The sequence below is a fragment of the Eleutherodactylus coqui genome, chromosome 5, assembly GCF_035609145.1.
Source record: "Eleutherodactylus coqui strain aEleCoq1 chromosome 5, aEleCoq1.hap1, whole genome shotgun sequence".
Taxonomy (NCBI): domain Eukaryota; kingdom Metazoa; phylum Chordata; class Amphibia; order Anura; family Eleutherodactylidae; genus Eleutherodactylus; species Eleutherodactylus coqui.
The window spans coordinates 271266794-271282524 of NC_089841.1; the positions used below are offsets into that span (position 1 = coordinate 271266794).

General features: G+C 43.4%; 1 protein-coding gene across 1 annotated transcript in view; it reads right to left on the minus strand.

Moving 5' to 3' along the window:
• Window positions 1-3069: 3069 nt before the first annotated feature.
• Window positions 3070-15731, minus strand: part of HSD11B1L (hydroxysteroid 11-beta dehydrogenase 1 like) — a 114587-nt gene continuing 101925 nt past the window's right edge. The window contains exons 6-7 of the mRNA XM_066604680.1: window positions 8870-9035; window positions 3070-3293 (exon numbers count right to left, since the gene is read on the minus strand). Coding sequence (XP_066460777.1) covers window positions 3089-3293; window positions 8870-9035 — 371 coding nt within the window. The 3' untranslated portion in view covers window positions 3070-3088. The remainder of the gene's footprint in view (window positions 3294-8869; window positions 9036-15731) is intronic.

Genomic DNA, 15731 nt, shown 5'->3' on the forward strand with positions numbered 1-15731 from the left:
ATCACTCAAACCCAGTACTGCAGCTACGGTTACAGCAAGGTCTTTAGCAATTTGAGTTGACTAATTAGAATTTCAAGTTAAAAATAAGACTTCCATTAGGATCCTTGGTAAGTAGTAAGAAACAGGCTGTTTACTTACATTACACTTCTGCTGATGTTGTCCTCCCATGTGCCCAGACCTCAGCTCGAAGTCTGCCAGTGTCAGGGCGTTGTGTGCAGTGGCCCCCAGAGCCAAAGAATGGTCTGACCTAGCATAGAGGAACCGGGAGTTGGGAGACATGAATAACTGAAAGGGTCTGATTTGGGGTCTGGTCTGAAATCTGAACATTGGGGTCTGATATGAAGTCTGTATTATTGGATCTGAGTATTACTATTGCCATTAATTTCACACGGGTGAGTGCAATATTGAGTCGTGAAACTTGGCATAATATCGGGCGCTTGCCAACGTGCAATGTTCCTGCAGGAGCACGGTGTTTTTGTGCTAAAAACGCCTTGCATCAATTCAGGCAAGTAGCGATCCTCCACCATGGCTAAAAGGAGGATAACGGAGTATTTCCTATTGTTTTCAATGGTAAACCTCACATTGCATTGCACTCATGTGTACCTCGCACGCTGTGTGATGCTGTGCCAGTCCCATTGAAAACAATTGGCGATAGAACATGTTGCGATTTTTTCCCGCACCATGATATGGGAAAAAAATTTCTCTTGTGTATGACCCAATTCAAAAGCCTGAGGTTCATATTTGTGCGAGATTTGTGTATCTCGCAACGTACAAATCTGGTACGCGTTTTTTGCCTGTGCAAAAGTGCCTTCGCCTCTGGTCTAGAGTCCGTATTGTGGAATTTGATCGGGGCTCTGAATTTTGCCGTCAATTAAAGGGGTTGTCCCGCGAAAGCAAGTGGGGGTATACACTTCTGTATGGCCATATTAATGCACTTTGTAATGTACATTGTGCATTAATTATGAGCCATACAGAAGTTATTCACTTACCTGTTCCGTTGCTAGCGTCCCCGTCTCCATGGTGCCGTCTAATTTTCAGCGTCTAATCACCCGATTAGACGCGCTTGCGCAGTCCGGTCTTCTTCTTTTCTGAATGGGGCCGCTCGTGCCTGAGAACGGCTCCTCGTAGCTCCGCCCCGTCACGTGCCGATTCCAGCCAATCAGGAGGCTGGAATCGGCAATGGACCGCACAGAAGCTCTGCGGTCCACCGAGGGTGAAGATCCCGGCGGCCATCTTCACCAGGTAAGTAAGAAGTCACCGGAGCGCGGGGATTCAGGTAAGCACTGTCCGTTTTCTTTTTAAGTCCCTGCATCGGGTTTGTCTCGCGCCGAATGGGGGGGGCTATTGAAAAAAAAAAAAACCCCGTTTCGGCGCGGGACAACCCCTTTAATTTTGTGATCTTGTCTGGATAAAAGGAGTCCTTCGAATCCGAAAAGTTTCTAGAAAACAATGTTCTAATGTTGGCAATTATGCGGGCCGGGAGTCCTGATCAGTGGCTGGGGGTGATTAGATGTGCATCTGCTTATTTCCTCACGTCTTTAAATACCCCTCTCCGTATGCGTAACAGTCAGAGGGCAAATATTGCTCTCTGATTGGTAAGAATGATAATATCATGAACCCCCCCCCCCCCCACCTGTAACCTCTCCTGAGTTCACTGGAGCCGGTATAGGGGGAAACATGACCGGCTGAGATATTCCTCTGATGTCACTTGCAACTTTCCCCTCCTTTACAGATACAGATCCAAAAAGCTAAACTTTTCATCTTTTTCCTTGACTTCCAATGAGTGCTGCGTCCTGAATGTTGGGACTAGAAGTATGATTACTGGTATCATTTGAGAGCTAAGATTCTGCGATTTAATTTGAAACCTTAATAGATACCTTAAGAAATCTAAGCTCTAACTCTTAATTTTCTCGTTGCAGCAAGCATTTAAAGTTATGATATAATGCATATGTCCTTGGCAGTGAAAGGGTTAATCATTAATACTGCAATATTAAAGGGGTTGTCCCGCGAAACAAAGTGGGGTTATACACTTCTGTATGGCCATATTAATGCACTTTGTAATATACATTGTGCATTAATTATGAGCCATACAGAAGTTATTCACTTACCTGCTCCGTTGCTGGCGTCCTCGTCTCCATGGTGCCGTCTAATTTTCAGCGTCTAATCGCCCGATTAGACGCGCTTGCGCAGTCCGGTCTTCTTCTTTTCTGAATGGGGCCGCTCGTGCCGGAGAGCGGCTCCTCGTAGCTCCGCCCCGTCACGTGCCGATTCCAGCCAATCAGGAGGCTGGAATCGGCAATGGACCGCACAGAAGACCTGCGGTCCACCGAGGGTGAAGATCCCGGCGGCCATCTTCACAAGGTAAGTCAGAAGTCGCCGGAGCGCGGGGATTCGGGTAAGTACTGGACGGTTTGTTTTTTTTATGCCTGCATCGGGTTTGTCTCGCGCCGAACGGGGGGGCTATTGAAAAAAAAAAAACCCGTTTCGGCGCGGGACAACCCCTTTAAGTTATGTATTTAATGACAAATGTGCCAAAGTCAATATTGTTTTTCCTACTTGCTCATCTGCTTTCTTTACTGCTAATTGAGACAGTTTTGCAGAAGAGTCTACGAGGCATCTTCAGAGACGAGGTCCCCCCCCCCCCCGCACACGCCTGCTGGTGATTGTACATGCATGAAGATACATTTGCTTTTCTTTACAGGCAAAAAGCATAATGGATTTTCATCATGTCAAATGCAGGAGTGAAGACATCTGTACAAAGTCACATCAGACACAGAAGTTGTATTATGCCGTAGGCGGAAAGCAGCAGTTGCCATGGTAACATCGGTTCCTCAATTGGAGCAGGGATGGGAGTGTTGGGTCATTTTAGTACAAGCGCTGGCAACTCTCAGTACAACTCATGAGAAGGAAGCGTTTTGAAATGACTGTCATTATTTCAGCAGGACTCCAATTATTCCAAACCCTACTAATCTATCAAAGCTGCACATATCTTGCAAATGTCTGTGTAATGCACTGCAGAAAAATGCACATACAGTAACTAAATAGACAACAGTTACAGATCTGTTTGTGGTTTATTGACGTGTTGCTATCAAGGTGATACCACTGTCTCTTCTGCTTTATACTGGTAAGACTTCTGTATCAACCAGGCTCTGCTTTGTGGAAACCAATCTCTGATGAAGCAGAGTGGCCTTACGTACCAGGGATAGTACATCTCTTCTACACGGCTCGCTCCTGCTGCCACCACGGCCAGGCCGGCATCATGGGCAGGATAGGCGTGCATGGCAATCTTATCTCTGTTAAAGTAACAAAACAAGAATAAGTAAGGAAATACAAAGAATCTGTCAATGAAGCCTCCAACAATCATGGTCATTTGCGTATTTCACCATTACAACCCAGCCAAAGTAGTGGTTCAAGATCCAAGGTAGTGGTTTAAGAAGGGTCATAAGACCGTTTTTTTAATGTTTAGTAGGCCCAGTGGAGCCATTGGTTGCTAATCTTTAGTATGGCAACGTCTTCAGACACTGTAGGGCGCAATGAACTAAAGAATGGATCCAAAAGGGGGGCAGGAAAGACAATATAAAGCTGCTGGAGACCTTCATGGCACTTTGGTAGTAAAAGTGTAGCACAGAGTGAAGTTTTCTGGGCACTGTATAGTGACATATGTGTGACACTACATCGGCATTCTATGACATTACTTGTTTGGATGCTATGTGGTACTACATCAGCACTGTCTGGCATTATTTTGGCATAATATGTACTATTTTCTTGTTACCATGTGGCAGTTGCTGGTCCTCCCGGGGCGGCGGTGTTCAGGGTCCCGCAGTTGGGGCGCGTCCCCCCAGCTTGATGTCCAGCTGCCGGGGGCGTGGGCGGCGTGGTGCTGGTGGCGCGCGCACCTGTGAGTACAGCTGCCATGCACGAGCTCCCTTTTATTATGTTCTGTTGGGAGTTGGCTGTCTCCCTCTCTCCGCCCCTGGGCATAGGCTTTTGTTTAAAGGTCGGGCAGAGACTTGCAATCACTGCCAGTTATTGGTTTCCCTCAGTGTGCTAGCTAGTCTGCCTCTGTTGGTCTCCTGCCTCTATCATCTTGTCTGACATACTTTGCTATTATCCGCCAGGTTTTTCCATCTGCCTCAGTTCTGCTTAGTATTGTTCGTGTTGGTTATTTACATCTGCCTTTTCTCTCTGTATTCTACCCTTTCCATCCAGGTACGCCAGCGTCTTTTTTTCGTTCTCTAGGGAGAGTAAGGATCGCCGCCCAGTTGCCTGCCTGGGGTTAGCCAGGAGTGGAGGCAAGCAGGCAGGAACAGGGGTTGTGGGTGAGATCCAGGGCACCCGGGCTGGCGTATCAAGGGTAGTATACTGTAACATTTCCACTGTAGAGCTCAGTTTATCAGGGCATTGTGCAGAGTAGTCTGCCACTATATGGTATTATTAGACACCACCATAATTTACCTAGCAGTAACTAAATGCATTAGAGCATTGGCAAACAGAGGATTCGCTTGTAGTGGTGACTGCAGCTGTGCATTTTATAAGCAAACAGGAAGGGCAAGTGTGGGACCTCGTTTGTGTTATGGCCTACATCTGGCCATAGATATTTTGGGGAAATAGTTATTATAAGACGCTGTCTTATTTTCGGGGAAACAGGGTAGATGCAGTTTTGAACAACTACTGAATGAGGGATGGCCTGGTGAGCGCTCATTACACAGACGCAGCCGTACACATTTTAATCCATGTTGGCTGTTACAGTTGTTGAAACTTGCCATGCATGTTCGCCAACACTAGTTGACGGATGAAAGATGTTTCTGGGAATGTTCTTTCATCGATCGTCCGTGCACAAACGATTTTTCTTTGAATGAATAATAATCTTTGGTCTAGTGGGCAAAAAATGTCAAACATTCCTGACTTGTTTTCAGATGATGATGATATGTCATTGGTTAGTTAAAACGATCGTAAATCGCTAAACTGATTATTGTTTTGGTTGAAATTGTCCATTTTCAGGAACTTTAGTCTAAAAGGTACCTTCACATGGGGCAATTATCACCCGAATTATAACTGAAAACAGTGAATTACATAATGATGTAAAGGGGCAATAAACAATCAAAGTAAATAATTAAGACTACTAAAACAGGAAGGCAATGAAGAATCACTAATAAGCCATAAGTAAAAATATAAATTATGTAAAAAACAAATAAAAACAGCAAAAGTGGAGACAAAGAGACTTATTGTAAAATGAGTAAGGGCTCATGTCCACGGGCAAAATAAGAATTAAAATCCGCAGCGGATTTTAACTCTTCTCCTGCCCACGGATCCGCACCCCATAGGGATGCATTGACCACCCGCGGGGTAGATAAATACCCGCGGATGTTCAATAAAAGGGATTTTAAAAAAATGGAGCATGAAAAAATCTGGACCATGCTCCATTTTCATGCGGGTCTCCCGCGGGGACGGCTCCCGCGGGCTTCTATTGAAGCCTATGGAAGCCGTCCGGATCCGCGGGAGACAAAATTCGGAATTAACTCACACGCTCCGTTTCTTCTCTTCGCCTCGGCGCCATCTTCTCTCCGTCGCGGCCGGATCTTTTTTCTTCGGGACGGTGCATGCGCGGGGCCCGTCACCGACGTCATCATGCGCATCCGCCGAGCCGAAGAAAGTAGATCCGGCCGCGACGCAGAGAAGATGACGCCGCGGCAAAGAGAAGAAACGGAGCGGATGGGAGGTGAGTTTATTCTCATTTATTCTTATTTTCAGCCCTCATGTCCGCGGGGCAGGAGGGACCCGCTGCAGATTCTACATGGAGAATCCGGAGCGGGCCTGATTTTCCCTGTGGACATGAGGCCTAAAACTAACCTTAAACTGCTCATCAACTATATAAATAGTAAAAAGATTAAAACTGAAAGTGTTGGTTCTTTAAAAAGTAATGAGGGAAGGTCTGTAGAAGATGAGGAGGAGAAAATAAATCTATTCTTTTTCTCTAGTACTGAATATTCACAGAACAAAATTAAATGTCAGGTGAAATGCAGAGTGATAAAGTAAACTTCCATTTAGGCCTCATGTCCACGGGGTTAAAATCCGCAGCATTTCTCCCGCACGCTGATCCGCGCCCCATAGGGATGCATTGGACACCCACAGGTAGTTAAATACCTGCGAATGTAATTTTTCCCGTCAGGCTCGGATCCGCGTGCGGGAAAAAATCCAGACATGCTCCATTTTAGTGCGGGTCTCCCGCGGGAACGGCTCCCGCAGGCTTCTATTGAAGCCTATGGAAGCCATCCGGATCCGCGGGAGACCCGTACCAGAATTAAACTCACCTGCTCCGGATGATGTGGTTCTTTCCTTCTTCGCGGCCTGATCTTCTTTCTTCGGCCCAGCGGATGTGCCCGGCGCATGCTCGTGGCACGCTGCCGGCGTGCCGAGCACATCCACCGGGCCGAAGAAAGAAGATCCGGCCGCGAAGAAGGGAAGAACTGCATCGTCCAGAGCAGGTGAGTTTATTCTTCTTTTTAGGCCTCATGTCCGCGGGGCAGGAGGGACCCACTATGGATTCTACATGAAGAATCCGTGGCGGGACTGATTGTCCCCGTGGACATGAGGCCTTAATGTTGCTGTCATAACCCAGGAGGAAGTACAATGCTGCATTAAAAAGACCAAAATAAATCATCAGGTTCGCATAGAATTCAAAGGGAACTATGTAATTTGATAGATAGACCATAATTTCTCATATTTAAGGACTATATAGTGACTAAGTCTATTCCACGGATTGGCGCATAACAAATGAGGTGGCAATATTGTAAAAAAGGCTTCACTTCTATTGTGGCTAAAATGTTTAAAGTGTTTCTAAGAGATGCTATCCTGGAGGACCTCAAGGAAAATAGCTGTATAACTCCATATTAGCATGAATTTATTAAGGGATCGGTCCAGTCAAACCAATCTCACCAAGGAGGTAAGTTCTAGACTGGACCGAGAAGAGTCATTTGATGTCATATATTTCAGTTTCTCCAAAATGTTTGACACTTTGTATAAAACAGGGGATTGGACCCGATGACTCTGGAGGTTCCTTCCAACTCTACCATTCTATGATTCTATGGTCATCAATTGAGGTGAGATGGTCGCTCTGATTTAAAAATGTCCGTTTAAGAAGGTACAGATGTTCCTTTATGTCTGTTGGGTTGTAAGAGATCGAGTTATATTTGATGGCCCAGCTGTAGACGATGGACTTTTTGATGTGCGTAGGATGGTAACTGTCCCATCTGAGGTATGTGGGCCGATCAATTGGTTTTCAGTACGGGGATGTCTGTATTGAGTTGTTTCAAATTTTTATGGAGGAGTCCAAAAAGTTGATTTCAGTATACGAGTAGCTTAATGTCAGGTTTATGGTGGGGTGAAATGCATTGAATCTCTCATGGAATTTTATTAGTTCTTGTTCGGTGTTGGTACAGATGATTATGATGTCATCAATATAGGGGAAGTAGGCCCACGGTTTGCTGAGGCAGGAGGCCAGAAAGTCAGTCTCAAGTTTTGCCATTAAAAGGTTGGCATATTGCGGTGCCAATTTACTGCCCATGGCGGTTCCAGTGAGTTGCTGGAACCGCCATGGAGAATTAATTATGTGAATCTTGTCCGTTGTAACACCAATTCAGAGGCAACCCCAGAGCAGAAGTAACACACTGGCCTGCTGACCCACTATCAATTTAGAGACCATAAAACTTTCACATCCCTTGTCACTGGACTAATTATTTACTGTTATCCCTTTCTGGTATTTATCTAAGTGCTATTAATCACAACATCTCTGTGCCCTCATTTCTTGGACTGGAATTCGTTTCAAATGCAAATTATGATTGTTCACAGCAAGAGAAAACAAGTAATGTTGTAGATATGATACCTTTTAATGGCTAACAAAAATATATGATGTTACAGCGAGCTTCCAAACCAACACTGGGTTCTTCTTCAGGCTTAAATGAAATAGATCCAAAGAGGCATGCATATTTATACACACTTATGACACACATACTCATGACAAGGCACAGACATCGATGTGATTGGTTTGCACTTAAAGGAATACAGAAACATAAACATTTTTAACTAGACACTAATAAGGAAGGGAGACTTTAATGGTCCCTGAATTACTGTTGGGCGGTTGCCAGGCCAGGAATACTGCAGCAGAAACACATGCATTTTTAAATAGACACTGCAAATTAAATGCAAATTAAGCACACCATGTTTGTGTCCTGCCATGTAATCATGTGTATATGTTTTTATATAAATAAATCTTAGATCTGTTCCATTAGGCCTGAAGAAGAACCCTGCGTAGGTTTAAAAGCTCGCTATAACATCTTGTATTTTTGTTAGCCATTAAAAGGTCTCATATCTACAGGATGACTTGGTTTCTCTTACTGAGAACAATCACACTTTGCTCTACTGGCGACACCGGACGAAATGTTTAGAATAATTGGCTGAACTGGATCGAAGTGATATGTAATTTTTCAGCCACACAAGCTATATTACTGTGTTAGGGCAAAAACACATAAGTGTGGCCTTCTCCCGTTGTACAGTAGTAATAATCACGGCCGTATAAGGGGACAAGCGAAACCACTGATTTCAATAGGAGTTCAGTGGCTTCGTTTTCACTATCGGAATTTCTTGGCTGTGCTCTATCTTCCCCATACATAGTAAATACATTGCGCAGGGATGATCAGGTAGCACATATCTTCCCATATGTAAAGGTACCTTTAAGAGATACTTGCCTAAAGAGTAAGAGATGAATTCCTATTACAGTAGCAGTACTGTGTATATCATTAAATACTTACAATCATTCAGACCAGAACCTAGATTTAATCATGCAAATTGAACCATGTAGACGCCATCTTACCTTATTTTCTCCATGGCTGACTGAGTATCAATTAGTCCCAAGATACACAGTGTGATGGAGACAGGAATCCTTCTCATGGCTAGCTCATGTCGCAATGAACTAAAGAAACCATCGAGGGCAAACTTTGATGCACCATACGATGTGGTGAATGGGGTTGCAATTTTACCTAGAGAGACACATAAGTTTAAACAATTGGCAAAAATAATTTGATCAATTAGAGCACAAAAAAAAACTGACTAGCAGACTAAGGCTAACGTCACAAGGGCGAGGGTGATATCGGGCCATGAGCCCCGCTCCCATATCGCGCTCCCACCATGTGAATTCCCCAGAGATGTGAGGCCTTCTCAGGGCAAAACAACCTCACATCATTATGGGGAAGAAGCAATCCTCTGCCACAGCCACGGCAGAGGAATGCGGGGTTTCCCTCACTGTTGTCCATGAGGCCGGCGCTGCTGCCACCAGCCCCACTGAAAGCAATGGGTGCTGCAATGCAAGGACATGCAGTAAGATAGAACATGATGCGTTTTGTTTCTCGCACAGCATCGCATCTTCGTTAAGCACGTCTACTAATAATCATATTGCAATATCTTCTCATAGTTTGATCGATTTGAATATATTTTACCTAAAGTTGTGTATTAGGCGTCAACCTCTCTTCATACACTATATGGACAAAAGTATTTGGACACTGCATGTTTTTCAGAAAAAGTGCTTTATTCTTCTATTTAGTAACGTGTTGGCCCTCCTTTGATTGTATTACAGTGGCAACGCGTTGCTCCAGTTCGCCCCACAAGGGCTCAGTCAGATGAATGAATAGTTATTGAGCTGGAATAGGGTTTTCTCCAGCAGGCTTCAGGGTATTCTGCAGCTTCCTAATTGTGTAGCAGTATGCGCACACTGACCAAGTCAAACATGAGGTATCAATCTCATGCTCAAAATGGCTCTTCTGGGAGGAACATCCAGACAGGGCCTTTTATTAAAAAGTATAACACCTGCCCTTTATGGGCGTTTAACAGATTACATCAGTAACATATATATATTCTTATTCGCTGGGTTATATAGAATTCCCCGCCTCCCCCTCTCCCCACCTGTCTCAAGTAGGAGCCTTTGTCTCAATAACATGTGTCCGAATCTGAAACTGAAAGTAGATATCTCTTTGTTGTAGAAGGTCCTGTGTGGGGGATGGGGAGGGACTGGGAAAAACACTCAATATTAAATACAGGTATATATATGTATATAACACTAGGACCTTTAACTCTTAGAGGCTGCTTGTGCAACTTATATATATATTCAACTAACATTATACCACATATCTTTCACCATGTCATTGTCCGGCAAATTCCATGATGAGATTGTGTGGCCATCAACCCCCCCCCCCCCCCACAGAGCTAAGGGTCATTACAATAGCATAATACATTTGGTTTATCCAAATCGATAGACATTTTATACTAACTAATTATCATGTCTACTACATTATTACAAAATGAGCAGCTTTTTGTTTTCCCCATGCCCTTCCCAGCATACCGTTCGGCAAACTCAGGATTTGCATATTTGCTCATTTAAGCGCTGCGGAATAAGTTGGCGCTATACAAGTAAAGATTATTATTATTTTCTGCAAATATGTCTAAATACTTTTGTCCATATAGTGTATATAGGTTTTAAATTTTGTTCTATCTATGTTCTGCCTTTATGTTTCAGTAACTATTAAAAGGAACCTGTCAGCACAATCTCACTCTTCAAATGGACTTTATTGGCCAGCAGGGGATGAAATGTCAATCATTCCTGACTTCTCTTTTCCTAAAGAGCCCATGTACCTCTGCAATTATGTTCCAAAGTGATCCTTTTTATAAATTATCACATTATTAATCCCACATGGTAAATGATGTAAAAAAAAAATCAATGCCAGAATTGTCCTTATTTTGGTCCCCCGTCTGACCGATCTCCGAGAATAAATTAAATAAATAGTAATCAAAAAGTCATATGTTCCCCAACATGGTACCAATAAAGTCTACTGTTCCCCTCACAAAAAACAGCAAGCCCGTACACAGCTGTATTGATAGAAAGAAAAAAAGTTCAAACAAGGCAACAGAAAACATTTTATTTAAAAGGTATTTTAGTAGAACTATATAGAAAAAAAACCGATATGAATTTGGTATCGCCGTTATCGTATTGACCCATTTTGCTCCACTTCACATACATTTTCTGATACGTTAAATGATACCACTGAAAAATACAACCTTTCCCACAAAAAAAACAAGTCTTCATGTAGCTTTGTCACCGGAAAAATAAAAACATTTAAAAAGTTTATTTACCTTAAATTTTAATCTCCTGGTGTCTACAGGCACTACAAAATAGGGTTAATTCATTTCCCTGGATACAAGCAGAAGAGACAATTCATGGGCAATCAAGTAATTAATTAAGAGTTTTTAGCACCAACAAGAAAGTGATAGAGCAATTAGAAAAATCTTTTGGGTGGGATATATAAGTTTTGCCTATGGATGCCAGGAAATGAAAATTTCAGGTAAATAAATGTTAAACTTACCTGAACATCCTATGGCAGCACAGAATGGGGATTAAAGGGGTTGTCCCGCGCCGAAACGGGGTTTTTTTTTTTTCAACAGCCCCCACGTTCGGCGCGAGACAAACCCGATGCAGGGACCTAAAAAAAATCCACACAGCGCTTACCTGAATCCCCGCGCTCCGGTGACTTCTTACTTACCGGTTGAAGATGGCCGCCGGGATCTTCTCCCTCCGTGGACCGCAGCTCTTCTGTGCGGTCCATTGCCAATTCCAGCCTCCTGATTGGCTGGAATCGGCACGTGACGGGGCGGAGCTACACGGAGCCGCTCTCCTGCACGAGCGGCCCCATTCAGAAAAGAAGAAGACCCGGACTGCGCAAGAGCATCTAATCTGGAGATTAGACGCCGAAAATTAGACGGCACCATGGAGACGAGGACGCTAGCAACGGAACAGGTAAGTGAATAACTTTTTATAACTTCTGTATGGCTCATAATTAATGCACAATGTACATTACAAAGTGCATTAATATGGCCATACAGAAGTGTATAGACCCACTTGCTTTCGCGGGACAACCCCTTTAAGCAGCGGTACAAAAATGGAGGAATTGCCATAAAGCAGCTTTTCGTAGCACCAGTCTGTCAAAGGCTGCACACTCTGTCACGTCCAGCCCATAGGGTCTCACAAAAGTAGAAGGAGTTGACTAAAACGCTGCCCTATAGATCTCTTCCAAGGGGACATAACTTGAATCTCCCAAGAGGCTGAGGTAGAGCATGTTGGATGTGCCCTAATGCCTAATGGAGTCTCAGGGCCCTCCTATTGATAACAGAATCTGATGGTATTTTTCAGCTAACTAGAAGATGAAGCTTTGCTGGCCTTCTGGACGCTATTTTTTCCCTGGAACTGAATAAGGAGTTGTTCAGCTAATCGGAATTTTGAAGTTCTCTGTAGATATGTAGGCATTGATCTTTTGACATCTAAGGGGTGAAAGCTCCAAGAACCATCATTTTGCCCAACTGAAGTGAGGCAGAAAGAATACATTTTTTGAGTAAGTGTCATAGCGGAGGTGACCTTAAATAGAAACCCTGGCACAGTCTGAAAAATAAGACAGTCGCCCCAAATTCTTAAATAAAGTTCTCAACAGGAGAGAGCTTGAAGTTCACTTATCCTTCTTGTAGAAGATATGGCTACAAGAAATAAAAGTTTTTCAAGAGAGGAACTTCAATTCAATTTCCTGAATAGGCTCAAAGGGAGGTTCAGAAAGAATTCTGAACACAAGGGAAAGAAAAAGTCCCATGAGGGAACCGATTTATATAAACTGTAAGTCTGATATTTTTACTGCTTTAAGATTCTTTTGACCAGATTATTTGAGGAAAAGATGCCTTCAAGATTAAAATTGATAGCTGAAAGATGTACTTTTAACGTATTTAGCTTTAAGCCTTCTTGTAAGAACTGGAGAAGAAATTGAGACTGGTTTATTCTCTAACTACTGATGGAAAAGCCTCTAAATTCTAGCATAAACAGTCTAAAAGCTGCTAAGGTCCTAACAACGCCCTCAAGAAATCCCCTGTCCAGGAAAGACCTTCGTTCATCTTCCAGGAAGTCAGATGTAACCTGTCGGAATCCAGGTGCCAGCTTCTGCTTTGAGTCAAGAGACCTAGTCTCCTCGGTAAATGGCAATAGTTGTTGGAAAGCTGGAGGGATAGAAGAAATTATGCCTGAGGAGGGCAGAAGGGAAGGATGGCTATAGAGGTTACTTTCTCCTTTCTGACTTTCTATAGCCTAATCTAAATCAGAGGAATTGGAGGAAAGGTATAGATGTAAATCCTGTCCCATACAGCTCAAGAACTGTCAGGAAACTCAGGATGAGCCTGGCGATTAAAAGACGGACGTAAAACTCTGAAACTTGGCATTTCTTTTGGAGGCAAAAGTATCTGAGGAAAGATAAATGTCCATTGAATCAGAGCAAAGACAGACTGGTTTAGGCTCCACTCCCCTGGACGGATTGTACTGCAGCTCAACCAGTCTACTGAGAGACCCCATAATATGGATTGCTGAGATAATGAGAACATTGAGCTCAGACCACTGCATCAATCTCCTGCATTTTGTCATCAATGAAAAATTCCGGGTTCTACCTTGCTTGTTCAGATAAAACACCACTGACAGATTGACTGATTGAAACTTAGGCCGGTCTCACATGACCGGATAGGAATTGCGGTTTGATCTGCGGTAATATGAGGATCAATCAAATGCACTGGATTCCACAATTTCACTCACATTAGCGAGTCAGAATTAGGTAATCCATTCACAGAAAATACAATGCAGCAGGTTCTATTTTACCAGGGATATACGCAACATATAGCTCACTGTTCTCTATGGTCATGGATATACCTGCAGCCCATATGCCATAATATAGCATATGGGCTGCAGGTACCCGCGTCATGGCCAAGCTATGGCGCGGGAAATATAAACAAACCAAAGGTGTATTGCACATGACCACGTGTGTGAGTACACAATTATGTACGTGGCCGTATGCAGTGCCACGGCCGGGCTCACAGCTGGGATCCGCTGCAGGCCTCCACAAGCGGATTCCACATCCGGCCGTGTGAGCCCGGAGTTACTCAGACCGCTACCTGTAATACGTAATTTATAAGAAGCCCCGGGAACGCTCGCCTTCCTGCAGTTCCAGGAGCAGCTTGTTGAGCGCCTTCTGTGTGAGACCACCGCACCTCATCAAGATTATGAGACTGAGGAGATGCAAAGGTTCACAGAGCGCCACTTTTTACACCCCACCCCTGCCACTGAGGGCAAGAAATGCCCCCCAAAAAGTGTCAGGTTTGCAGCAAGCATGGGAGGAAGAGGGATACCTGGTTTTATTGCCCCATGTGCCCACCCCAACCAGCCCCTTGTAATTACCCCTGTTTTCAGACATACCACACCGTTTTAAATCATTACTTTTATCTAAGATTTAGGGAGCGCCAAAAGGAAGAGGGGATTCTTTTTAGGGAGTCAGTTTTTTTCTGCACAAGTGAGCAATGGGGCCTGGAATTTATTCAGTTGTGCTCTGGAAGCCGAAGGGTATTCCCTCCATTACAGCCCTAGCCATGCGATCACGTGTCCAGTAAGCAGATTGTGGGTACAATGGGTATGTTTCTGAACACGGGACAAACAGGTGGGATCCATTTTGGGGTGAAAGCTTTTATCCAACCTGTTTTTTTAAATTGCACAATTTCCAAAAAAATGAAAAACGTTATTTTTTCTTTCTGCTTTGCTTAGATTCATTCATAGAATTATAGAATGGTAGAGTTGGAAGGGACCTCTAGGGTCATCAAGTCCAACCCCCTGCTCAGTGCAGGATTTAAATACGCAGTAGACCCCTAGATGCATTTGTTAAGGGGTCTAGTTTTGAAAATGGGATCATTTATGGGGGTTCCCCATCGTTTTGGCCGCTCAAGGGCTCCACAAGTGGGCAATTGGACCTGAAAACACCTTCAAGCAAAATATCTGTTCTGAAAGCCACCGGTTGCTCCTTTCGATTTGGACCCTGTTGTGCATACGGACATATTAGGGCCACAATGGGTATGTTTCTGAACACAGGACAAACAGGGGGATCCATTTTGGGGTTCAAATCCCCATTTTCATGTGCAGTATAGAAAAAAAAATCTTTAAAATGACATATTTGCAAAAATATCAGTGACCCCCCCCCCCCCCTCAGTGAATACATTAAGGGGTGTAGTTTTTAAAAAGGGGTCATTTGTGGGGGGATTTATCATTCTGACACCTAGGAGCCTTTGCAATCTTGGCTTGGTGCAGGAAAACAAAGTGTTCTTCAAAATTTTAATAAGCAATGTTAAATGGTTAAAAAGAAGCTAAAATTTTCCAGAATAAAGTAGGATGGAAATATATATCTTATCAAAAATTTGTACAGTAGTTTGCACATATTTAACATATTGAAGTTGAAAATGTGGAAAAAAATGACAATTTGTATAAAATTTTTCCTAATCTGGGCGCTTTTAATAAATATACACAAATTCTATCGGTCTACTTTTACCACCTAAATGAAGTACAATATAGGGCAAAAACAATGTCAGAATTGCTTGAATACACAAAACCTTTACGGAGTTATTCTATGTTAAAGTGACAGATGTCAGATTACCAAACTTTGGCCTGGTCATTAAGGCACAAACAGACTTGGTCACTAAGGGGTTAAAATAGACAAATTGCCAGGTCTTGATGGCATAAACCCCTCAGTTCCAAGAAAATTAAGTAATGTGATAGACAGACCATCATTTCTTATATTCATAGACTATATAGTGATGGCGTCTATGCCACTGGATTGACACATAGC